Here is a 26,497-nt window from a genome sequence, read left to right on the forward strand (position 1 = left end):
TGCAGGAGAAAGAGAGTGAAAATGGTGGAAAACACTGGTTGGGGAATTGGAGAGACAAAGGCTGATTATTGAGTCCTCAAGAAAGGACGTTGTGCAGGTCTTTAGCAAAGCTTTAGAGGGTCGTTTGAACCATATTAGAGTCGAAGAGTACATTGTTAAATTTTTTGCAGATAAGCAGTATTGTCTGTGTAAATGGATCCTTAAAGAGTAATAATATTTTATTCAATCTTGTAAAGTTAGGGGTCCCTGATTGTGATATGGTACCCCAGACTGGTTTCCTTCCTGTCAGGACATGTAACTTGAAGTATGATGATCCAAAAAAAAGGGATTCCACTGATCTTCCCACTCTTTCCCCCTAATTGCGCTTCCCAAACTGGGGGGTAAGGATGATTTCAAGGGATCATGCATGCAAGGATTGAGGTTGATACTGTGAGAAACAACACTAACCAAGGGGGTGTTTTAGAACTAGATCCAGGGCTTGCCTAAGAAGTTTGGTTTCACTCATCCCCCATCTTCATCCCCCTCTTAAACCTTATGATGCAAGTTGTTTTTGACCAAATCTGACTTTATAGATGGATTCAACATGGTTAATTTAATAAGAATCAACTCTTGGATCGTAAATTTTTTTTTATAAAAAGTATGTTCTTTTTAAATCATAAAATTCTGTGTTTTGCCAATTGATTTTTTAATAGCCAAAAATTCAAGTACACAAATCAGATTTCAGCAATTTAAATGTCAATCTTTACTACATGAATGATTTAGATCACATCTATAGAATCCCATTTAATCAAAACAACTTGCATCATTGAAATCCCAAAAAAGGGATGATATAGGGGATGAGTGCAACCAATTTGTTGCTTAAGTGTCTGATTATGTAACACTGGTCAATCTCATGACAGCATTCCTTGGGCTACACAACAACAGAATGTAGGCCTCAATCAAAATGCTGTCATGTGATTGGCCTGTGTCACATAGGCAGGCAGTTGAGCGATCCTTGTATCCCTGCTCGGGTGCTTCAATCACAGAAGAAACAATCTGGACGGATTACTGATGTGTGCCTCGCATCCCAATCAAACAGGGATTATTGGTAACATCCAAACATGACATAAACCCCAGGCACAATGTGGCCAGATTCAGTTGTAGATCTCTGTGCTCAAGCCAGCTTAGAACTTTTAAGACTCATTTGGGCCATGTGGGTATGGCTTCAAGCACCTGTTAAGGAGGACATCAAACGCATTTATGAAGTGTTCGTCTTGTCTCGGGACTAGAACCCATAACTCCATGCTGACAGCCTGAGCACCTTACCATAATGCACCAAGCAAATCAGACCTTGTTCTGGCCACCCCTACGGGTTAACTCACTGGTCACTTGGAAGTAAGGATGCAAATGGGTCGGATTTGCTTTGCAAATTTTGGGTGTTCCAGATCCGAACCATTTGTGTCCCTACTCAGAAGACAATCAATTGTCTAAGTGCATCCAAGCCTTATCTAGTCTGCAATAGTGTTGATCAGGCTAGACGTGCCTCTTTGAGTTGTAAGAATTCCAAACTCCAAAGATGGTTCTCCTACCATGGCCAAGGACTACATTTTCTGCCTTCACAGTTTTGATTTGTGGGGGTGTCAATGGGTTGGGTATGATCTAATTGCGACCTACTCCAGAATCCAGATATGTTAGGATCCTGGTTTGGTAATAAAGAAAGAGGCTTGATCAGTATATGGAGCTGAGTATGGTTTGTGAAATTTCTTACTAAACCAAATCCCAAGCCGAGTTCCCACTAAGATGCACAAATTTTCATTGTAAAAAAAACATAAAACACATTATTTTATGTGGTATGGACCGATCTAGTTAATGCAATCCTTATAGGACACTGGTAGGACTTTTTCTGTAGTAGGTTCAGTTGGACAGAGTCGTAACACCTTACCATAACCTGAGTCAGAATCCAGATCTGAACCCAACTTGAGTCCATGAAGGTCCAACCCATTGACACCCCTTAGTGACTCCTGCTTCAGACGATAGTCATGCCAAACGGTTCAGATTCCGAGCAGCTAAGCACATTGAGGAATCAGATTGGAGTCGTATTTGGAACAGCCAAGATTTACAAAACCATCTTAGATTCAACCCATTTGCATCCCTTGAAAATGCTAACCTTGATCACCAAATTGAGAGAAAAATTGAAAACTTATTGGATTTGACATTTGAATGTGATCCGATCTGGAGAGTTGGGTAGTCACATGAATTAACTTAACACCACACTTGCCGTTGGCTTTTTTTTTTTTTTTCTAAAGGCAAGCTGGGGATAGGAGACCCCACCATATTCAATGTACCACTGGGTTTTGAACATGCAACGTCCCACCACAAAGAAGATGTACACTGACAGCTCCTACCAACCACGCGGAGCCCCGTTGGTGCCATTGGCTGTTTTACTCATGGAGAGAATCCACAAAGGTGCGTTAATTCAACCTATCACCTTAAATTTGATTGAGAGAAAATTCTCTATCAACTTTTAGGTATGGACACAAATAGGGATGGCAGTGGACCGTGGGAAAACCAGGCCCCAACCCGCCAGGCCTCGTCCTGGGGATGGAGGACGTGAAACGGGAATGGAGGACGTGAAACGGGAATGGAGGTGGGGATGAATGTTAAAATCAAAACCCGTGCGGGGATGGAGGCAGAGATGGACTTAAGTTCTCCCCTACTCCGCCCCGTCCCCAATCTCTGTTAGTAAAATAACTAAAATGCCTTTAGGGATAGCAGTGGACTTGGGAGAAACGGGGTCCCATCCCGCCTCGTCCCGTTTGGACTAGGGATGGAGGACATGAAGCAGGGATGAAAGTTAAAATCAAAACCGGTACGGTGATGGAGGGCAGAAGTTTGAGGCGGGGATGGAGACCCTGTCCCCTGCCCCCGCCCCCGCCCCAGTCCACTGCCATCCCTATACACAAAAGTGGTCTGGCATGGGTTTGGGCTGCATGTGCTGACCAAAACCTGAAAAGATTAGAGTGTGTATCAGGTCAGAGCGTGCTCAGACGGATTGCCATCAAAGCTTCCTCTGATGTGGTTCATTCATGCAATGAAGGGCATCCCAGATACCATGGATGGACTCTATGTATTCTAGATGAGTCCCACATTTTTTTTCAGAGTAATCGATGCCTAAAGACATCTAAAGTTTGCAAAATGTACAGATAGAAAACAGTTCTTATGTATGATATTTTGGATGCCCCATGCATCGCATGGATGAACAGCATCGGAGCATGGGTGTGTGTCCATAGCTTTCAGAGGTAGGCCACATAAGGCAGGCCCTCGCTTGAGTGATTAAAAAAAAAACTTTCATAAAAAATCATGATTTAGAGTGGATTTAACTGGGATTTCAGTGTCGCCCAAACGTACTGTAGGAATTCTAGAGCAAAATCTTGAAAATTACCATATTGAGTTCTTGATGAGCAGAGTGAAATAAATGTACATTGATTAAAGGTGATAAGTTTAACAAGGCATGCTGACAAGTGCATAAATGGACTGTCCTCCTCCTCTCCCTATCTTTTCTTGTTTTTTCTGTTCTTACGAGTGGGACTTTTAGCCAGTGTTGTCAGTATCTATGCGAACCGTTCGATTCAGGCCAATTCGTATCAAATCGCCCCCAAAATCTATTTCAAATAAGGACCGATTCAGCCCTCAACCGATCTTTAAAATTTTAACATTTTTATAATGTTTTAATATTTAATGTTTTTTTATATTTAAAAAGTAAAAAGGACTGATTGATTCAGGTCCAAAACCGATATTCACAACATTGGACTTGTTGGCTTTTGCCCATGCCACCTGCTCATGTTTCCATTGAGTTGGATATGAATGCATCCAAAACCGGATCCAGAGTTGGTTTATCTAGGTGGATGCGGATCTGGGCTCGAGTATGCCACCACATATTTGAGCTAGCTCAAACATAGGGATGGTAGTGGATTGGAGGAAAACAGGACCCTGCCTCACCCGGTTTGAACCAGGGATGGAGGACATGAAATGGTGAAGAAGGTGAGGATGGAGGTTAAAGTCAAAACCTGTGCAGGAGGTGGGGATAGACTTACGCTTTTCCCCGCTCCATCCCATCCCCGTCTCCAATCCTCACCTTGCCCCGCCCCGTCCCGTCCCGTCCCGTTCTCGATCCTTCTTTATGAATGGCAGTGGATAAATGGGAAACGGGACTCCGCCCCGCTTCGTCGGGTCTAACCAGACCCAAACCAAAAAGCTTTTCCCACTGTTTAACCAGACCTGGGCCGTTGAATTCTGGATCGCCGGTCCAGTCCCACCCCATATGATACGGGGAATTACTATGCTCGACGGTGCCTGAGGAAAATGTCAGCTCCTTGGACAGAAGCCTATATCTGTCCTGGAATTATAAAGTGGGTAGAATTTGGTAAAATCAATCCGGGAGACATCATCTCATCCCAAGGCAGGAGAAACAAATCCCGATCCTTTGGGATTTTCCCCCACGGTGGAAAATATGTGATGCTGAAATCCATGCCCTTCGGGAACAGCGAAAAGTGATGAAAGAGAGGAAGCATTAGTTTTCCAAGGAAACCCTTCGCCTCGGAAATCCCCAGGGGCCAACCATCCCTTTCATAATGACCAAACTACCCCTCTCGTGCCAAAAGTTCACAACTTGTAAATGCAATTATGACCTTTTTTTTTACCAGAAATATCCAAGCTACCATTGTCTCTACCATGCCGATGGCATTCCTAAATCATACGTATTTTCATTCCTACAAATAAACAAATAGATTCAGAAAATTTGTGAGGAGATTTTTGGAAGAAAATGTCCGTAGAGTATACGTTTTAGAAAACGCTACGGTGCTTATTCCTAGAACTCAGTCACCATTTTTGTACTTCGACTGTATGGGGGTATTTTTCGAAATTTCTGATATAGTAGGAGGTCGATTTCGACCTTTAGGAACCGGGGGGGGGCAACTCAAGACACAGAAAAAGCCGGTAGCAACTCTCCACAGGAAGGCGGGAGGGGGCTGATCATGACACGTGGAACAAGGACCGATCCCCGCCATAAACAAACAAGGAAATTACGTCCGTATCTCTCTTCTGAGTGTCAAGTAGGCCTCATCGATCAGCAAACTCCCTTCCCCCATCACAAAACACCCTATCAAGAAAAGACAATGAAACACCCCCAAAATTACTCGCCGGTGGAACTTTAGATGTGAGAACTAAACGGAAGAAGAAGAAGAGAAGGCCAATCTTTCTCCAGAAGGAAGCAAGAGCGAGGAAGACAGATGACGACTCTGCAGAGATTCAAGCTGCTCGCCGTGCAGTGCGCCGTGGCGGAGAGCCCCTCCCGAAGCCCGAGCACCAGCCCCGCGCTCCATCTCCGGCGCCGCCGCAGGAAAACCCTTAAGAAGCTCCTCAAAGAGACGGCAGGAGGGAGCCGCCTACTCCGGCGAGCCTCGCGCGCGCCGGATCGAGAGAAGCCCGCTGAGGAGAAGAAGCCCGAAGCGCTACTCGCCGGCCGGACGCTGAAGGACCTCTTCGTCTCCTCTCCGACGTACGACGGTTCCCGCGAGACGAGCTCCAGTGAACCGGCCGGCGGGAGGCGGATCGGCGGGTTCGAGGCGATCGCGAACGGCGCTGGCGCCGGAGTAGCGATCATGAGGCCGATCGTCGCTCTGCGGTATCGCCTTCTCAGGAGAGCGTGGCGGCCGGTCCTCGTTACTATCCCGGAGTGACCGACACGAAAAAGGAACCGATTCCGGTTCTCGAGACGATCCGGATCGAAGGAGAAAAGACGATTTCCGGTTCTGACAACGATTCCGGCATGAAGAAGGAAACCCGATTTCCGATCCGGTGTGTAAATTTAATTTTCTTCTTTCTTTTAATTACCGTGGTAAATTTCTTCATTTACGTTCTTCTTCTTCCTTTTCACCGTTTGGGCTTTTGAGTTTTAAATTTGCAATGCCTCTGTAAATTTTGAAAAATGACGAAAATGACGAAAATGTCCCTGAAAGTAACTTCCCGTGAAATAAGGATATTACCGTCTTTTCCGGAAAAGATTTGGAGCGGACATACATTTGCAATTGAATGGACTGATTATTCCCGGGAGTAAAGGCTTATTAATGACAATTTTTTCTTCCTTTTTTTTTGAGAGGAGGTTTATTAATGACAATTGCTTTGACGTGTTTTTGGGTAAAATCTCATGGAAAAATATATGCAAAGAGTAAAATAGACATTATCTATGCTGCTCCAATACTGTCGTTAGTTTCGTCTGGATGATAATGATAACACATCGATACGTTTTACCGTTTTAAACGGTGGGTAAAGTATCTTATTTTTCAAAATATTTTAAAAATATCGACGATATTTGTCATAACTTGTAATTATGGTTTCTTCCAGAGTAAAATTCGGCCAGATATTACGTAGTAAGCGCGTGGACCCAAGCCAGATCCAGCGGGTCCAGCCCCAGTCCGACCTTTAGTGGATCAGGCCAAATCCGACGGATGTGGTGTCCAGATCAGGATCCAGTTAGGCATCGTGGCATGCATTGGGCCTTTTGAAATCCCGAATTTGTGGTAATCTGCATAAGCAACTAGCTGGATTTGGTCCCAACTAACAACTAGATCCTAGAGGGATTTATCGGGCCTACAAAGTCGAGTTCACGTCAGGGTTGGCCAGTTTGATAGCTCAACTTATTGTCCTCACGAATTATGATGACAACATCCTGGAATGCCGGAGATAACCTGGAATTAGTGAAGGATTTCTGGATATTAAGCATATGAATTATGGGAAGGACAAACACTGATGTGTCTGGCTGAGCAGCAATTGGAGCAAAGCTGGGGATGTGGGGAGAGTTGATTATTGACTTCAAGAGTCAATTTTAGTGGGGCCTACGGTGGTGGGACCTTGTGACCTCCTTTATGCTTACTTCGATTAGGGTCAGGTAACGACCGTAGGAAGACTGTTTAAAGCACCGTCCTTTTTAATAAAATCTCGGAAAGCTAAAAAAAAGTTTTTTTTTTCTTCAAAAAAACAGCAAAAGAAACGTAAAAATGTTTAGAACATGATATATTATATTTATAAAGAATACATTTGCACACAAACCCACTTATGGATCCTATCTTATAGGATCTCAGGTTTGGAAATTTAGTATATGTAGCAAAAAATTTAGCATAAAATAAGCGAAAAAGGTGCAATTGTTCATCATTTTTAATGTTATTTTAGGAACACTGTTGAGGATGTATCTTTCGTCATTTTTTAGCAAACTAAGTGTCGTTAAAAATATATTTTTGTTTAGTTTCTTTGTTATTTTCTGTATTTTTCTGAAATTTTTTATTTTTTAGGTCGAAACGTTCTCTAAAAAATAGACTGTTCGGGTTGTTCTAGTTTGCAGAAGATGCTTTTATTTCGATTTTGAAACTCAGAAACAGAAATGTTAAAAAAAATTGGTTATGACTCAAAAAAAGAAAGTTACAAGCTTGTGTCTTAACTTTTAAATGACTATAAAAATGTAAATTTTTGATATCGGATCTAAGAGATAAAGATCAGAGAATATAGACTGATTTGCAGAAAATAATCACATATTAAAGAGAAAATTCTCATATATTTAAGAAGTCTGCATGTGTGAAGGATAAAAAAGATTTTTTAAAATTGAATATTTGTGATTTTGGATATGGGGGAGAATAGTGAAAATTGTAAGATATTTTAAAAAAGCGCGGCATTTTTCCATACAATCATTCTCTGTTTTTTAACAAAGTTGACCCTCTAGATATGATATACATGTTTGGTTTAGTAGAAACCAGGCGTCAGATTTTTTAAGAATTGAAATATCAATGGTCGACAATGTACATCCTTAAAATTCATATTTTTATGTTAAAAAATATGAACCAATGATTGACAGGATGTCACAAGTTCCAAACTCACAAGTGGCATCACTTGCTGCAAGGTTGAAGCTTGGGTGTACTCCCCGGTGAGCAGGGGCAGCCAATGTGGGGTTGGGGTTTCTTCTTGGATTATTCAATTAAAAAAAAGAATGGTTGATTTCTACTATTTTCAACACATTGAACAAATCCATGAATCAGATTCGGTCAAAACGACCTGCTCCTAGAAGGTTCAGAACACACTAGTGTACCCAATTTTTTCTCTTCTTAAAATATCATGATGTTATCATTTAAATGGATATATAAAATGTATACACCTTTGAGAAAAATGAAAATTTTGAAAATTTAATAATTTTATAGTTGATAAACTGCCATTTTAAACCTGTGTTTTTTTGTGCTATGAGCATCACTCATATACCCATCCAACCCTTACATCTCCTCTTATATACGTTCCATACATAGATCATCACTTATCTCAGATGGGAGGATGAATCTGGATTTTTAGGAACGTTTGGATGCTTGAGATTATCCCAAAAGGCCTGTTTAGAGATCCGAGCAATTCTGTGGAAGAAACTTAGCTCACCTTTTCAGGAATTTGAGATCCCTTTGTAATGCAAAAATGGAATAAATTTTGTTCGAATGAACAAGGGGAGGACAATAATACCTCCAATCTTGTGATCCACGGATCCCACTCATTCAAATGCAGGCAGCCATGAGATTTTTTTGAGTAACTAGAGGGCTATTTGAGAAAAAGGGATCTTGAGGTCTTTAGTCATTTTGAAGATCTCAAATCTCTCTGAAAGGAATTGAAGTCGGACATTTGGGGCATCTCAGAGGTGTCACAAAGTTCACATTGAACCCGACATTGCTCAACTAAAGAGGTGCATCTTGGCACACCTCAAGGCATTGGAGTGTGCTTCCATCACTAATAGGGATGGCAGTGGACCAGGGGGAAACAGGGCCCCACCCCGCCTTGCCCCGTTTGGATCGGGGATGAATGTCATGAAATGGGGATGGAGGTTAAAATCAAAACCCATCCAGGGATGGACTTACGCATCCAGGGATGGACTTACGCTTTCCCCAACCCTGCCCCGCCCTGCCCCATCCCTATCCCGATCCCCGCCCCTTCCCCGATCCTTCTTTAGGCATGGCAGTGGACCGAGGAGAAACAGGGCCCTGCCCCGCCTCACCCCATTTGGACTAGGAATGGAGAACAAGAAACGGGGATGGAGGGCAGGATTTTGAGACGGGGCAGAGGTGGAGACCTTGTTCCCTGCCCAGTCCCCTGCCATCCCTAATCACCAACCACTTTTTATTGGCTCAAGCCTCACTATAAAGGATGCACACCCCAGGTATCAAACTTTCCTAGCTAGGTGTACAATGCTCTTGTTGTGGCCGAAGACCCTCAATCGACTTGCTTGAATGCCGCAGGGGGGGACAGGCTGAAATCCATATTCACATATGAGATCCAAGGGAACCAAATGTTTAATAATGGTGCATGTTAAAATGTGTTAGAATTCTTGAATAATTGAACTTCTTAAACTTGGGAGGGTTGAACACAAAGTTGTACCGAGTTTGGGATTCATGTTTAGCAGTGCTTTGTTTGGGAGTGGAGAGTCGGAGAGAGTTATGGATACGAAAAAACAAAAGAGATAAATTCCTGTGATTGGCAATTACCACCTCTAGCAATTGGTAGTTAACAAATTCTGGAGCCAGCTCTCAAGGAGTGCCTTACATGACTGTCTTTAAATAAGTTTTTTTTTTCAACTAATGATGTGCATCTTACTTTATTAAAATTCTTAAGGCTCGTTTACAGGGATGCACAACGAGCCGAGTTAGCTCAGGCTTGACCCGTTTAAGCTCTGCTCGAGCTCGTTCAAAAAATAAATGAGTCGAGCTTGAACAAAGGTTTAGAATTGATGCACATAAACGAGCCAAGCTTGAACATGTAGTCCAGCACAGTTAGGATTGATAAACCCTCACATAGTTATATAAAAAAAATTGAATTTATACATGTATCATATTTTTCTTTACACAAATACAAAAAGAGGTGTTACCTTAGTGAGTAAGTTTTTGGACTTTTTTAAAAGTGACTTGGGTTCAAATCCCTCCACTTACATTTCTTTTAAAAAAGTGTTTTTTGAAAAAAAAATCTTAAAAAAAAATTGATTTTTTTTTTTTATAAATGTGTTCAGCTCGAGCTCAGCTTTGCTTGAGCTTGACTTGAGCCGTAGGCTGAGTTTTTCTTCTCGAGCCAAGCTGAGGCAGCCCAAGCTCAGCTCAAACCTGGCTCGTGTGCTTTTGTTTCATGTGCTGCTGCATAAAACAATTTTCGCAGGAAATGAACAAAATTCATACCTAAGAGGGAGGGTTCTGAAACAGAATTCCATACAAAAAGTTGCATTTGGGTAAGAGATGCGATCCACTAAAAATGCATTCATTCCACTCAATGTGAGAAACTAGCCCATTTTCTCACATATCTTGATGGAATAATACGAACTAAGAAAAAGCTCCTTGTGCAAAAGAAAAAAAAATGTGCTGACCCCTTAGTCTTGGGTTTGATTCTCACTGAATATGCGAGTGCCTTTAACTGGTAGGCTATGCAAAAGCTTGAGTGTTGTTTGCCCCACCTGGGCTTTACCTTGCATAAGGGTGGACCCATTAAGTAACCTGGGTTCTCGGTGAGGGTTCCTCATCATTAACAAAAAAAAAAACGAAAAGAAAAAATAAAGAAAAATGTAGTTAATAGGTTAACTGTCTATTAAATCCACAAACCAAATTCAAGCATATACAATCCAGTGGGTGATTTAGGAACTAAGAAAGAAAGAAAGACAAGAGTTTGGTGGAAAGTGGAATCATATACTTCAACCAAGCTGCAGTTTTTTAGAGGCTTGTAGGCCATTTGCTTTCTTATTTAATTATTTCTAAGATAGATGATGATCTCACTCCCCTATTAAAAAAACAAACAGAAGCAGAGACACTTTAGCTAATTAAATGGTAAAAAAGAAACAAAAAAAAAGAAGACCCAGTGATTCAGTTTGAAAAAGATGAGCAGATGCAGAGGTTCTACTTTCTAGGCCAGATCCAGTCAGACCTGGCCCTGCTACCCACTCTTCAGTTTTGGATCTAGCCAAGATCCATGCGGTACTGGCCCAAGTCCGATCCATGGACGGAGTCGAACTTAAACAGCTGATCATGATCGAACTTAAACAGCTGATCATGATCAATCAAGGTTAGGCCAACCCGCTTGCCTGGTAGGAGCCGCTAGTGCACGTCATCTTGTGTTGGGACGTTGCAGGTTCAAAACTCAACAGTATAGTTAACTGGTAGGGGTCTGCCTAACCCCAGCTTGCCTTTCACAAATAAAAGAAAGTTGAGCCAACTCGATCCAGGTTACCCAAGTGGTTAGGCTAGTTCTTTATAAGATGGTATAACCTCCTGTTACCAGAGATGGCTTGCCTGGTAGGTGCTCTTTGTGAACTGGGTAACTCACTTATTTGTTGGGGGTTCTATTAAGGGGCGTTTGACTGCACGTCCCACACGACACTGGTGCGGTCAAACTGCAGATGTGCTGTTCCACGTGTTCGGATGGTCTGCGGGATGCTGTTTTTTTTAGTTCCAACCTCTCTGGAACGGAGTGGATGGGGACTGAGGGATGTTATTTAAAAAAATAAATAAATAAATAAAAAGAAGGTGTCGGAACAGTGTCCTGGATAAGAACTATGTCATGTATGTGTTGGACAGTGTGTTCTGCCCAAGCTTGCACAAGCAGTCAAACGCCTCCAAATGACCCCTGGCTGGTTCCTCATCATCCAAGAAAAAAAAAGGTTAGGGCACCAAAACCTTTTAAGTCATGATATATATATATATATATATATATATATTTGGTTGGAGGAACTACTGTCGTAGTAGAGCCAAGAGTTATTGGATCACTTGAAAGGTTTGGTCAACAAAATTGAGTAAGATTTGGGAGAAAGCTTCTAATCCATATTGACCTACCTTTCAAGTGATATTGGGAGGGATGCTTGGTAGGATTGCTTATAATAATTTTTATTTATTTTTAACGGGGACTCTGCTTGTCTGATAGGAGCAGTTAATGCACGTCACCTTGTGTTGGGATGTTGCAAGTTCGAACCCCAAATGGTATAGTTGTATAACTCGTAGGGATCTAACTAACCCCAGCTTTCTCTGTCAAAAAAAAAAAAAAGAGCATCAAAAGTTGTTTTTGAGTATACGTGGGAGAAGAGAATCTAATTTTTTATATGGTCAAGCTGGAGTTAGTCAGACCCCCACCAGTCAGAAAACCGTATCATTGAGATTTGAAGTTGCAACCATCCAACACAAGGTGACGTGCACTAACTGCTCCTACCATATAATCAGAGTCTTTTATCTATAACATTGTAGCAACGTTCAAGCAGAGCAGAGCCACTCACTTAGTTTTGGTTCTTTCTAGAAAAATTATTTATATTTCCTTCAATTCTCATGGAAAAACAAACTTCTTTCTTTTTTCATTTTTTATTGACAAATATCAGAAAAAATAAGTTAAAATAATTAGAAACAAAATTTTGCAAAACTAAATAAATGTATATTTAAAATAAAGTAACCCGTTTTTTTTTTTTGAGAAATAATCACTAACACAGTAAATATCATTATAAAATTGTGACATTTTTTGGTTAAAACCCATCATATCACAATATTTTCGACAGTTTAAAGCGGCAACCAAAATATCATTTTTTTGTGATATTTTCACTATCAGACATTTGTCACAATGCATGGGACAGAGATGTCCACCTCTCAAAAGTAGGGATGGCAGTGGAAACGGGGCCCTGCCCTGCCTCGCCCCGTTTGAACCGGGGATGGAGGACATGAAACGGGGACGGAGGTTAAAATCAAAATCAGTGTGGGGATGGACTTATGCTTTCTCCCACCTCATCTTCATCCCGATCCCCGCCTTACCCCACCTCGCCCTGTCCCCAATCCTTCTTTAGGGGTGGCAATGGAGGGGAAATGGAGTCCCGCCCCGTCTCACCCCGTTTGGACTGGTGGAGGACATGAAACAGAGATGGAGGCAGGGACGAAGGTTAAAATCAAAATCCGTGGGGGGATGGAGGCAAGGATGAAGGGCAAGATTTTGAGATGGGACGGGGATGGAGACCTTGTCGCCCCCCCCCCCCCCCCCCCTACTCAAAAGACTCCATAGAGGGTTTTTGATGCATCCAGTTATCCCTCCAAGAAAAATATGGCAATCTAAAATATTTCAAATTGGGGAACACGTGCATTCTAAGGATCCTGTCCTGGTGAATTTTAAGGTGGTGTTTGGATGTGCCCATTTATCTAGAAATTTGGGACAATGTGGGACATTGCATTGCAGGTACCAATGCAATACCCTGACCTATCTGAACTTTCTGGACAAGTGGGTGCATTCAAACACCCCTAGAAGTTAGAGATGAATTTGGAGCACCAAGAGGGAAGTGGATGGTGCAAGCTGTTTCATGTGAATCAATCGTTGTCCAGGAGCAGTGAGTCACACTCACTGGTTCCATCCCACCCCTTTTAAATACAAAGTGGCGAGAAGCACGGTCCCTGCCGGACATGTATCAAACGTGGGATGCCACCCGGATAAGGACCGGTTAGTCCTCACTTGGGAATGACTGGCTTTCTTGGAACTCGGTATCGGATCACTCGTTTGCAACTCAGTGACTCGATCGAGTCAAGTTTTTTTATTTATTTATTAAAAAATATGTAATGATTTTATACAAAAAATAAAATAACTTAAGGTCATAAATCAATCATAAAGGCTAGAAAAACAAGCTTTCCTAATATGATTCATACTTAACTATTTTTCACATCTAAAACGCAATACAATATATTTATTGCACACGTATTCATAATAAAAAGATGCGTATAGCGAGTCATGCAGGCTTTTTGACTTGGATATGTACTGATCTGAGTTGACTCGGGACTGGACCGAGTCAACTGGGTGAGAAATCCATCCATGCAATTGGGTGCGTCCCGTGATTCAAAGACACCTAAGGATTGCATCTAAGAATCAATAAATGCTCAATGAAATATATAAATTTTTGGTATGACTTGTATGTGTCAAATTTTGTTTTAGTGACATCTTGAGTCTTAAACCCTAGGAGTGTTAATGTATGCAAGTAGAATCATAAGGAAAAGTTTTCCCAGTGGACAGAGGGGGGGAGTACCCTTGTATTTTACACCAAGGGCACCCAACTCAAAGCATTTTCTTCTTTTCTTTTTCTTCCTTTCCTGCTCAAAATCAAAACTTTGAGACGCGGTGAACTTCACCCATAGTGACAAACTTTAAAAACTGAAAAGATCTGGTTTTTCAAAAAAAAAAAACTCGCGAGAATTTTAAATTTTTCATAAATCTCGCATTTTGTTGGCAAAATCTCTGCAATAAAAAAAACAAATTACAAAATATAAAAAATACTTTTATAAGAAAATATTTATAAATAAAAATACACTGTTTTTTCACGATAAATAGCCGTTTAAAACGTAAATATGACATTTAAATTGTGGTGTTTATTTATTTTCATAAACCTCATGATATTTTGAAAGTGTTGCAAAAATTTGCCATTTTTAACTTTCAGGCAATTTCTCACCGTAATATCACGATATTTTCATAAATCTCACGATATTTGTCACTGTGACTCCACCTTTGGCGTCCTTACTAGGGGTGGCAATCGGGTCAGGTTGGCGGGTTGGCGTGTCAGCATACCTCAACCTGAACTCGACCCGTTTATTAAACGGGTCGGCTGTGGCAAACACGAACCCGACCCGTTTAATAAACGGGTAACCCGACACGACCCGCCAACCCATTTAATAAATGGGTTGGGTCGGGTAAACGGGTTTTCAGGTTCGCGGGTTGACGGATCGGGTTGGCAGGTTGGCGGGTCGGGTTGGCGGGTTGATGGGTCGGACAGACAGGTTGGCGGGTTGATGGGTCGGACAGACAGGTTGGCGGGTCGGGTTGGCGGGTTGACCCACCCGCCTAACCCGTTTATTAAACGGGTCAGCCGGGTTGGCGGGTTGGCATACCCCCAACCCGAACCCAACCTGTTTAATAAACGGGTTACGCGGGTCGACCCGTTTATTAAACGGGTTGGCTTAAGCCCAACCCGAACCCGCCTAAGAGGCGGGTTGGCGGGTCGTGTCAGAAATTGCCACCCCTAGTCCTTACCATATCAAGAACCTGACATTTAAGAAAGCTTACATGGTTTTCAATTTTATCTATACCTGAAAACACTCTTTGAAGAGCGACTATCAATTGTAACTCATGCTAAAGTTTGAACTGACCTAACCATAAAGGCATAGACACAGCCAGGTCAAGTCAACTCTAAATATGGACTCTGACTCCTTGAAACCCTAGTTGAGTCCCAGCCAAAAGAAATATGGTACAAGAGGATTAGCAGAGCCCAACTGTGGGCCAGCCTACTCTATAAGATGGTGACATGAAATTGTTTGATTGATGCTCGCTAGTATGAGTTCCTACCGACGCATCACCATAATGCCTTGTCTCATCCATCCTTTGGTACCATTCAACTTTTTGTATTCCTTTTATTTGCATCCACAGGAAAAAAAAAAGGTTTGGCGTAGCCCAGCGACCTAATGGGTGCAGTTATCATGCACCTTGGACTGCTATTTTCTTTTAGGGTGAGTTTGGAAGAGAGAAAATCTCTCATAGAAAAAGAAAGTTTTGCTTAGGAGAGTTTTTTATATGTGAAGTTTTTCAAAAGAAAGTTTTTCGCTTGTTTGTTTAGCATGAGAAAAACAGAGTGAAAAAAATATGAAGAAATGAGAGAGGAGGAGGAGGGTGGTGGTGGGTAGTGGTGGTGGTTTGATGGGTGGTAGGGAGTATAAAAATAAAATTTCTTTCGATACAAAACATTCCTCCATAAAAGAATGCTTTCTATGAAAAAATATACTTTTTAGAAAAACTCTTTCGGAGAAAAAGTCTATCTAGTTTGGAAAATCCATAAAGATTTTTCATTTTGTATTACTTTTCCTGCATCTTAATCAGTTAGTACTTGAAAAAGAAAACTAGTCAATATAAAGGATGAATTGACATGCTGAATCCTATGGACCATAAGTTAAAACATTTGGACATATGGAGGAGATCATCCTGATGGGGTCAATTGGTCAAATGCCCTTGTGGGAATTCCCAAAATGAAACAATGGAATAGAATTCCTACCTGCTATTCTTTTGAAAGTATGCAATGGCTTGGTGATTCAGCATGGTTGGTGCCAAGATTTCCCATAAAACCAGCATCACAAGAACTAAGACATCATCTCAAGCTTCAAACTTGACAGGAAACACACCCATAAGGACAGTCAATAGATTGGATTCCAGTCAGTTTTGGCCCAACCCACATACAAATTTTTAGGATTCTGACTTGAATATTATACGCCATTAGTTTAGTGTTAGGAACCTAGATGCAGTGGGATTCAAATGTGGGTTTGATATATATATATATATATATATATATATATATATATATATATATATATATTTACTTCTGATGCGTTATTATAGCCCAAGAAGTGCCAAGTCATCTTCTATTTGCCCCACACCTGGCTAAGTGGGTTTGCTCAGGGCATTTCAATACCCAGAGCGTGCCAAAGAGAAACTAAGGGGGAGGAATACATGTGGAGTTTAACAGGGCGAATGTTTCGAGTCAAACATGGCACTTCTTGCTCAGTAATGGGACAAGTTTCTCATGAGCATGAAACAAACACACTAGAAGTGGGGCCCACAGTCAATGGCATCCAGGGTTTCCCATTGATTGTGTGTGTGTGCCTCCGAAGAAATTTGTTTCATATGGTCCCCACTGAGGAACGACTTTCCCACTTTAGTCACAACTAAGGGGTGTCAACGGGTCGGGTTTGGTTTGGACCCAGGTAAAACCAGACTTAGATCAGATTTTTGGGTATGGTATCGGATCTGGAACCCATCTAATCGAATCTACTATAAGAGAAACCATACTTGAACCGATAAAAATTACATGAACCAGACCAAACCATACCGGGTAAAATAATATTTTCATCATTTTTACATTGAAAATTTCGCGTCTTAATTGGAACTCGGGTCGGGTCGAGTCCGGGTCTGATATAAAATTTCACAAACTATACCCGGGTCCATGTATTAATCGGACCTTCGGGTCTGGACCTTGGTCTTAATAGGATCTTCGGGTCTAGACCTTGGTGTTAATCGGATCTTCTTATTGGTCACCATACCCAGACCCTATAGGTTTTGGTCCGGGTAAGCCAGACCCGTTGACACCCCTAGTCATAACACAACCCCGATGCCTCCGCGCCCAGTGCCTCTCCTTCTCCATCGCCTGCCCTGCACACCTTCGGTGCCCCGCTTGTCGGTCATTGCACTGCAGCCATAATCCTCCACCACCACTACTGCATGCTGCAGGTAACCTCAAACTGTGTGTGTGCTTCCACGTCTTTTGCGTAATCAAGGAATGGTAGCGGATCGCTCCTTCTTCCATTCCATTCACCCCCTGGGATGTCTCTCCCTTCCCTTAATCCCTCCCTTTTTCTTCTGTTGTTACGGTTTCTGTTCTCATTCTCCTTTCACTAATGAAAGAGTCTAGGTTTTTGCTTCTGAATTCCTTTTCCCCCTCCTCTTTTAACTGATGATTTTGATTATTATTGATTGCAGATTGTGTTGTGCACTGTGAGTTTCTGGATGCTTATTTTGATGGAATCTGCTGCCGTTTTGGCTTGAGCATCGTGGTTTTTCCTACATGGGTCGTGTACTGCCCCAAGTGAAACAAACACTCCTTAAAACGCTGTTTCATATGTAGCGCCTTTCATAGAATTTGACTTTCCAACTAGAGGTCGCTTTCCTATGAATGAGTTTTCTCTTCCTATTCCCACTTCATAAAGGTAAACCCCCCATCATTTTTTCTCTTCTTCTCCTTTTTAATTTTCGTGAATCATTGTCAATCTCATGGAATTCCGGCTCAATCGGGTCTCGGGGAATCCATTTTTTCAAGAAAAAACAGATCGAGTTCGTTCGATTGCTTCATTTCCTAGCTTTCCAGGATTTGTGCGCCTTCGATTGTCTGTGGTGCATTCTTCTATGTTTGATTTATTGATTTCTTTATCATCCACGAATCGTAGCTTCCACTTTTCAGAAGATATGAGTGAGCGCACTAGTCCTTTCTCATTTTCGGTGGAAAACAGATTCCACATTTCACACGGCTATCGCCTGTTGGGTTCTCGTCATCGAGAACCCAATTCGAGAAAAACTTTTGTTTCAAGAATATCCTGAATTTGAATCCGTGTGTTTGTTAATGTGCCTCTGCTGCATTTTCCGTGTGTTTGTTAATGTGCCTCTGCTGCATTTTTCATCTTGTTCTTGCACTTATCGTGATTAATTGCGGATTGTTTTGGTCCTTTGAACTGCAGGATATCTTCATAATCAATTGCCATGCATGAACCAACCAAACATAGGATTCTAATGGTGTCCGATTTTTTCTACCCTAACTTTGGTGGTGTGGAGAGCCATATCTACTACCTATCCCAATGCTTGCTTGAGCTTGGACACAAGGTTTGATAACTAAACCCATGAATTTAACAACAGTTACAAAAATTCCTTTTTTCTTTTTCCTGAATTGAACAATTACATGGTTCTTTTATCATTTTAAGGATTGAAACATTTAACGGTCTTTTTGGGAGCTTTGAATTGGAGGTGTGTTGCAGCTTCCCACAGTGCTCTCATGCTGTCTGCTGTGTGGGAGCAGCGGCGTTCCCAAAACACTTCATTGATAATGGAGTTAAAAGCCCTAACATCACATTTCAACACCATTGACAAGTGGATCTATTTTGTAACTCCATCATCAACACCAGATTTTGGCAACACATGGAAATGGTGTTTCCATCTCAATGCAAGGCTCCCAAACTGAGCCTTAATGTCTCTGCATGCCCATATTGATAAGATCTGCTCATCATTGTAAATGCACTTATGACTAGCATGCCAAATTATTATGCTTGTTGTTTGCTTATTGTTTAACGTGAATTGTGATGCATTTTGTAGATCTGACTTTTGATATGGTGGGCAAACTAGGTGGTGGTTTTAACACATGCTTATGGATCACGTTATGGCGTGCGGTATATGACTGGTGGTTTAAAAGTTTACTATATACCTTGGAAGCCATTTCTGATGCAAAACACACTGCCAACATTTTATGGAACATTTCCGATTTTAAGAACAATCCTTATTCGGGAGAGGATATCCTTAGTGCACGGGCATCAAGCATTTTCGACCCTTTGTCATGAGGCTTTAATGCATTCAAGAACGATGGGATATAAAGTTGTATTTACAGATCATTCTCTCTGTGGATTTGCTGATATTGGGAGCATTCACATGAACAAGGTGCTGCAGTTTACTTTGGCGGATGTTAGCCAGGCTATATGTGTATCTCATACAAGCAAGGAAAACACGGTCTTGCGGTCATGTTTGCCTCCAGAAAAGGTGTTTGTGATACCGAATGCAGTCGACACTGCTATGTTCAAGCCTGCTTCGGAGAAACTCAATGATGACAAAATTATTATTGTTGTCATTAGCAGGCTGGTTTATCGGAAGGGGGTGGATCTGCTAGTTGAGGTTATACCAGACGTGTGCCGCTTGCACTCTAATGTGAGAAATCTAACCCTTTCTGAAGTCTTTCATTCTTTTCTTCTTCGTATGTATGAAAAGTACTAACCTGATCTATCATTATACAATGGCGAGTGTCCACCTTTCATTCCTAATATGGCTCGCTTTACCCTCTGTTAAAATATATGTAATTCATATATATGTATATATTTATATACATATATATTTGTATAATCTAAAATACCCGATAGGGGTATTTTAGTCATTTCACAAGTACCCGATAGGGGTACTTGTTTCTTTTCTTTCTTTTTGTATATTTCTTTTTTTATTTTTTATCTTTTATTTTTTTTGGTTTTTTGTCCACCTAATAGGGGCCCCACCATGGAGTCGATGGGGCCCCCAACGGTCACATTTGTGACCGTTGGGGGCTCCCAACGACTCCATGGGAGCCCCTAGGTGGCTCTTCTTTTAAGGCCATATGGCCACTCCTCCCCTCCTCCTTTTGTGTATAAATAGGGGTGAACCCCTCTTGTATTTTTCACTCTTGAGAGTTCTCTCTCTTTCAATAAGAGGCATTTATATTTTTATGTTGTGTTGTCCCCTTTGGGTTTGGGTATTAGCCCTTGTTGTTTGTTCATTAGTGGATGTTGTAAGTGCTTAGAGCACTCTTTACTTTTCCGCATATTTCATTACATGGTATCAAAGCTTTGTGTATGCTCTTCTTCTTAATATAGCTAGTTGTGTAGCTATATTTGTTTCTTGTTGTTTCTCTCTTCTTTTATCCTTTTAAGTGTGATTATTATGGAAGGAGAACAAAAGATTGATCTCTCCTTCAAGCTCAATGGATCCAACTACATGATGTGGGCCGCCGCCATGGAAAACAACCTCAAAGGGAAAAAGCTTTGGGGATACGTTATGGGCACCATTCCGGAACCACAACTCCAACTAACTAAGATGGAAGGCGATCAAGAAAAAGCTCTTGAAGGAGATGCCCGCATGAAGGCCATTGAAGATCACCAATCTAAAATAGAAGATTGGGAAAGTAAGCATGCCAAGATTCTTGCTTGGTTCATGAACAATGTGGAGCTTAAGATTTGCGCCAACATTGCCAAATTTCGGATGGCAAATGAAGCATGGTTCTTCATGAAAGGTATGTTTACCCAAAAAGACCTTCTCGTCAATTCTTTCTTCAAGAAAAAATCCGGACTATCAAACAAGGAGAAATGAGTGTTAGGGACTACTTTAGCACTCTTGGCCCTCTATGGGATGAGTTATCCTTGCTAGAACCAAAATGGGTTTCTAGTATAGATGTGGAATTAAGGAGAGAACAAATGGAAAAATAACACTTTTTCCAATTTTTACATGGGCTTAGGCCCGAGTATGAACAATTTAGATCCTCCCTCCTACATAGATCAAAGCCTCTTCCTTTGGAAGATGCTATTGCCGAAATATGCCAAGAAGAAACCCGTCTTGGCATGATTAAAGGAGGAAATGATGTCTTGGCCGTATCTAAACCCGGCAACCATATGAAAACCTACAAACCTCCACATTTTGGAAGGCAAAATAACTATAATGGCAACTATAGAAAAGCCATTTGCCATCATTGTCAAGAACCGGGTCATATAAGACCTAATTGCCCTAAGTTGAATGAAGCACCAAAAAATAAAGTTGCTTCCGTTGAAGAAGCTTCTCAAAAGAAAGAGGAAGCAATCAAAGGAACGGACTCTTTTTCTCTTGCTCAACTATCGGAGGCACTACAAACTCTACTCAAGATTCCATCAACTTCGGGTGCCGCCGTAGCTTCCTCCTCTCCTCCAGGTATGTCATCTTGGATCCTTGACTCTGGAGCTTCCTTTCATATGACCCCCCTTGAAAATGAGTTTTCCGATTTATGTAATAATTATAAAAACTCCTATGTTTCAACTGCCGATGGTACATCTTTACAAGTAAAAAGTTTTGGAATCTTAAACTTTTCAAAAGATTTCTTTGTGCCAAACGTGAGAGTTGTACCTCAACTTAATTTAAATCTCCTCTCTGTTGCTCAAATATGCGATCATGGATGTAAAATCTCCTTCTCAACTAAGGATTGCTCTATACAGGATCTCCGGTCCGGGAAGCTGATTGGGCAAGGCCATAGAAGGGGAGATCTCTATTACATGAGCAACTTGAAACTCCCCATTAACTCTTTTTGTAACCATGTCCAAGATAAAAATATTGATATTTGGCATCAAAGACTTGAACATCCAAGTTTCTCAAAAATGTACTCCTTTCCATTTGGAAAGAAATTTTGTAATGAGAAACATTTTGTTTGCAAGAATTGTATTTTTGGCAAAATGAAATCTACTCCTTTTCCAAACCGAACTTTTGTGTCCAAAAGACCTTTTGAGTTAGTCCATTCGGATGTTTGGGGTCCTTCCCCCGTCATGTCTAAAGGAGGATACTCCTATTATGTCACTTTCATCGATGACTACACCAGGTATGTATGGATCTACTTTCTCAATTTAAAATCCGAAGTCTTTGAGTTTTTCAAAAAATTTCATATGATAGTTAAAAATCAATTTTCAAGTAATATCTCTACTCTTAGATCCGATTCGGGTGGAGAATATTTATCAAATGAATTTCAAAACTATTTAGAAGTAAATGGAATTTGCCATCAAAGATCGTGTCCTAGGACTCCCCAACAAAACGGCTTGGCCGAAAGAAAGCATAGACATATCATGGAAACCACTAGGACACTTCTTATTTCCAAAGAAATTCCAAAGAATTTTTGGGCCGAAGCGGCCTTAACCTCAACTTACTTAATAAATAGAATGATATCTTCATCCTTACAAAATACATCTCCATACGAAAAACTATTTGAAAGAATACCTGACTTCAATAGATTAAGAGTCTTTGGATGTAAATGTTTTGTCCTTACCCATAAACGGGACAAATTATCTCCTAAAGCTATTGAATGTGTTTTCTTGGGTTATGGAGAAAATCAAAAGGGTTTTAGATGTTTTGACTTGAAAAATAACAAACTCTATGTATCCAAAGATGTAACATTTTTGGAAAATGAAAATGGTTTTGTGAAAACTAAAGATATTGACGAAAGTGAATATACTTTTTTATTTGATCTTCTATCTCAAGAAGATGAGACTCCTCAAGAAGAGGAAATCTCTAATGAGTCTTTGAATGACCTAGAGGAAATTCCTCTTGATAATGCTATAGATGAGAATAATAGACCAATCCAAACATATGTTAGGCGTGGTCAACAAACTCAAATAAGTGCCTTAGAAAAATACTCTCAAGGATCCAACATTGAAGAAACATCCTTAAGGAGATCCAGTCGGATCTCCAACCCTCCTAATAGGTTTGTTTCCTATGAGTCCCTAACTCCTAGATATAGAGCATGTCTAATTGCGTTGCATTCATTTCATGAACCTTCACACTATAATGAGGCAAAAAATATTCCCCAATGGGTTGAAGCCATGAACGTAGAGCTTAGTGCCCTTGAAAAAGCAAAAACTTGGGAAATAACTTCGTTACCCACTGGAAATAAATCAATAGGATGTAGATGGGTCTTCAAAATTAAAACCAAGAGTGATGGTTCATTAGAACGTTATAAAGCACGGTTAGTTGCTAAAGGATATGCTCAGGAATATGGTATAGATTATGAAGAAACCTTCGCACCTGTTGCTAGAATGACTAGTGTTAGGACTCTTATTGCTATTGCGTCAGTGAAAAAATGGCCTATCTATCAACTCGATGTTAAGAATGCATTTCTAAATGGCGAATTGAATGAAGAAGTTTACATGGATCCCCCACCAGGAGTATGTATTGGTAAAAATAAAATTCTTAAACTTAAAAAGGCATTATATGGTTTAAAACAAGCCCCAAAGGCTTGGCATGATAGATTTAGTAATGTAATGACAAGTTTGAATTTTCGTTCATGTTATACTGACACTGCTTTGTTTGTGAAAAGTGCAGGGTCTTCAGTAGTTATTTTACTACTTTATGTTGATGATATGATCATCACAGGAAGTGATGAGAAAGACATTAATGATATTAAAAAGGTTTTGAAAGAAAATTTTGATATGTCTGACCTTGGATTCTTAAGATATTTTTTAGGAATTGAAGTGGCGTACTCTTCTCGAGGGTACATTCTCTCTCAGATGAAACTTGCTGCTGACATCTGTTCCAAATCTGGTATTTCCGACGATAAGAAGACAGAAACCCCAGAAGTCATCAATGCAAAATTAAGGTTGGAAGATGGAACACCTCTCGAGGATCCTACTCCCTACCAGCAACTTGTTGGGTCTCTAACCTACTTATCCATCACACGGCCAGATATTGCTCATGCCGTTCACTCTGTCAGTCAATTTCAACATGCACCCACAACTGTGCACATGAGTGCAGTCTTAAGGATCGTCAGATATATCAAAAATACCATAACTAAGGGAGTTTTTCTTTCCTCTGCCTCGTCCCTTGATTTAATTGCTTATACTGATGCAGATTGGGGAGGAAATCCCAATGACCGAGTCTCAACTACCGGATTTTGTGTTTTCTTAGGTGACTCTATGATTTCTTGGAGATGCAAGAAGCAACACAAAGTATCCTTGTCCTCGACGGAAGCAGAATATCGTGCTATGGCCACTACAACCATGGAACTTGTGTGGCTAAGAAGCCTTCTCAGTGATATGGGCATTGTCATCTCTACTCCTTCGAAGCTGTGTTGCGACAACAAAAGCGCAATCTATATTGCAAGCAATCACACCTTCCATGAGCGTACTAAGCATATTGAGATGGACTGCCATTACGTTCGTGATGAATACCTAAGAGGAACCATAGCACTACCTTACGTCACATCAGAGTACCAGTTGGCGGACTTCTTCACTAAAGCTCTTGCAGCTCCTCGGTTTTTGTTTCTCCTTAACAAGCTTTCGGTTATATCCCCGTAAAGCTTGAGGGAGGGTGTTAAAATATATGTAATTCATATATATGTATATATTTATATACATATATATTTGTATAATCTAAAATACCCGATAGGGGTATTTTAGTCATTTCACAAGTACCCGATAGGGGTACTTGTTTCTTTTCTTTCTTTTTGTATATTTCTTTTTTTATTTTTTATCTTTTATTTTTTTTGGTTTTTTGTCCACCTAATAGGGGCCCCACCATGGAGTCGATGGGGCCCCCAACGGTCACATTTGTGACCGTTGGGGGCTCCCAACGACTCCATGGGAGCCCCTAGGTGGCTCTTCTTTTAAGGCCATATGGCCACTCCTCCCCTCCTCCTTTTGTGTATAAATAGGGGTGAACCCCTCTTGTATTTTTCACTCTTGAGAGTTCTCTCTCTTTCAATAAGAGGCATTTATATTTTTATGTTGTGTTGTCCCCTTTGGGTTTGGGTATTAGCCCTTGTTGTTTGTTCATTAGTGGATGTTGTAAGTGCTTAGAGCACTCTTTACTTTTCCGCATATTTCATTACACCCTCCTCGTACTCACTTGCATTTAAACACGACGATGCAAAGAATGCCTTATGAATTTTAAGTTATGACACTAGTTACTGTTTTTTGGGATGAAGGCGTAGTTGTTGTTGTTTGTTGTTTGTTGTTACACTAGTTACTGTTTTTCTCCCCCACTTTTCTTGATGCATTACCGATTCCTGTAGTTTCTTTTTGTCCTTTTATATTAACGGATAAATTTGTAAGGGCACTCAATGGATGATGGGATTGTAAGATGCATCAATGTGTTAAATAAAAAGATTTATCTAGTTACAAAAAAACTTTTCCCGTTTTTGTTTAAGGTTTACTTTATAATTGGAGGGGATGGACCTAAGCGAGTACGATTGGAGGAGATGAGGGAAAAGCACTCTCTACAAGATAGGGTTGAAATGGTGGGTGCAGTTCCACATGCACAAGTACGATCTGTCCTCATTCGTGGTCATATTTTCTTAAATAGGTAATGTTCTGTGGTTTGTTGTGGACTTGTAATTTTTTTTCCAAGTAAATTAGTTCTTTCAACTTGGGGCATGGTAATTTTTCCGGTTTCACATGGTATTACTTCAATCGAATTATAATTGGCATTGTCATTTATATAGTATATAATTGCCTTCTATTAAGCTACAATCTGAACAAATTTCATGTTTGTAGTCTGTTTCAATTTTTTGTACCATGTTCCATTGCCTGTATTATTAAATAGATAGTTGTTTTTATTACTTAAACGGTTGACTTACTGATGCAGTCTTGTACTGTTTTTTCTTTAATCACTTTGTACCTGATTAGAATTTTTATGGCTTTTATAAAAAGTGCAGAATTGAAGCCTTATGAATCATTTCACATCTCCACGAGTGCATCTTTGTAATTTTGAAGCATTGAGTTGTGTTTGTGTAGTCTTAAAATCTCAGACTACGGAACTATTGAGTAGAAATCACCTTCTTTTCATATTTTTAGACTTTTTTTGGATCGGATCTATGGATGTGATCTACAAGGTTTGTTTAGTAGAAAATGAGGTTTGAATAATGTGAATGTGACATGTAAGCACATTTTCTAAGGGCTTCAAAAATCAACAGTCTACAATCTACCAAAATTTCACAACTCAAAACATTGTATTTTTACTAGAGTTACTGGAAGCTTCTTAGATAAGTGGAAAGGCCGCTTCTTGGAAACTCACTTCGGAAGCGCGATACTCCTCGCTTCCGAAACTTGATGGGAATCTCGATTCGCCTACGCTTCTATGCTTTTCACACGCTTCATCCATTCTTCTTATATGTTTTCTCTCTCTACTTTTCAAGTTTTTTATGTGTTTCTCATGCTTCTCACTCACTTCCATGTGCTTTCTCTAAATTGGCAATCATCATTTTTAGTTTTTGTTAAAAATTTAATTTTTACAGTAAAAAATCATGAAATTTAAGAATACGCACTTTTATTTTAGTTTTTATTTGTATTCCATTTTGATTCCCATTCAATTCTTATATTGCTTTTTTTATTCCTCGCTTCCCGCTTCCTATACATTT

General features: G+C 40.5%; 2 protein-coding genes across 6 annotated transcripts in view; both read left to right on the forward strand.

Moving 5' to 3' along the window:
* The first annotated feature begins 5,133 nt into the window (after positions 1–5,133).
* On the forward strand, positions 5,134–6,033 carry LOC149831924 (50S ribosomal-like protein). The gene has a single exon (XM_090012282.1). The coding sequence runs from the start codon at positions 5,268–5,270 to the stop codon at positions 5,715–5,717; it is 450 nt and encodes a 149-aa protein (XP_089868408.1). The 5' UTR covers positions 5,134–5,267; the 3' UTR covers positions 5,718–6,033.
* An 11,188-nt stretch (positions 6,034–17,221) lies between these two features.
* SETH2 (UDP-Glycosyltransferase superfamily protein) overlaps positions 17,222–26,497 on the forward strand; it is a 32,462-nt gene continuing 23,186 nt past the window's right edge. For 4 of the 5 annotated variants that reach the window (XR_016433065.1, XR_016433064.1, XM_090012283.1 and 1 more), the window contains exons 1-5: positions 17,222–17,307; positions 17,557–17,783; positions 18,309–18,450; positions 18,967–19,539; positions 25,289–25,443. Coding sequence is in view for 3 of the 5 variants with exons in the window: in XM_090012283.1 (XP_089868409.1) it covers positions 18,331–18,450; positions 18,967–19,539; positions 25,289–25,443 (848 nt within the window). In the remaining 2 variants the exon portion in view is untranslated. Of the gene's footprint in view, positions 17,308–17,556; positions 17,784–18,308; positions 18,451–18,936; positions 19,540–25,288; positions 25,444–26,497 lie in introns of those variants that run through there. The other variant, XM_090012285.1, reaches the window with a different exon arrangement.

This window comes from Nuphar pumila, chromosome 7, assembly GCF_984573655.1.
Source record: "Nuphar pumila chromosome 7, dmNupPumi1.hap1.1, whole genome shotgun sequence".
Taxonomy (NCBI): domain Eukaryota; kingdom Viridiplantae; phylum Streptophyta; class Magnoliopsida; order Nymphaeales; family Nymphaeaceae; genus Nuphar; species Nuphar pumila.

Bases quoted from the DNA above. Each gene is read 5' to 3' on its own strand.
- LOC149831924 (XM_090012282.1), top strand. From the start codon at position 5,268: ATGACGACTCTGCAGAGATTCAAGCTGCTCGCCGTGCAGTGCGCCGTG.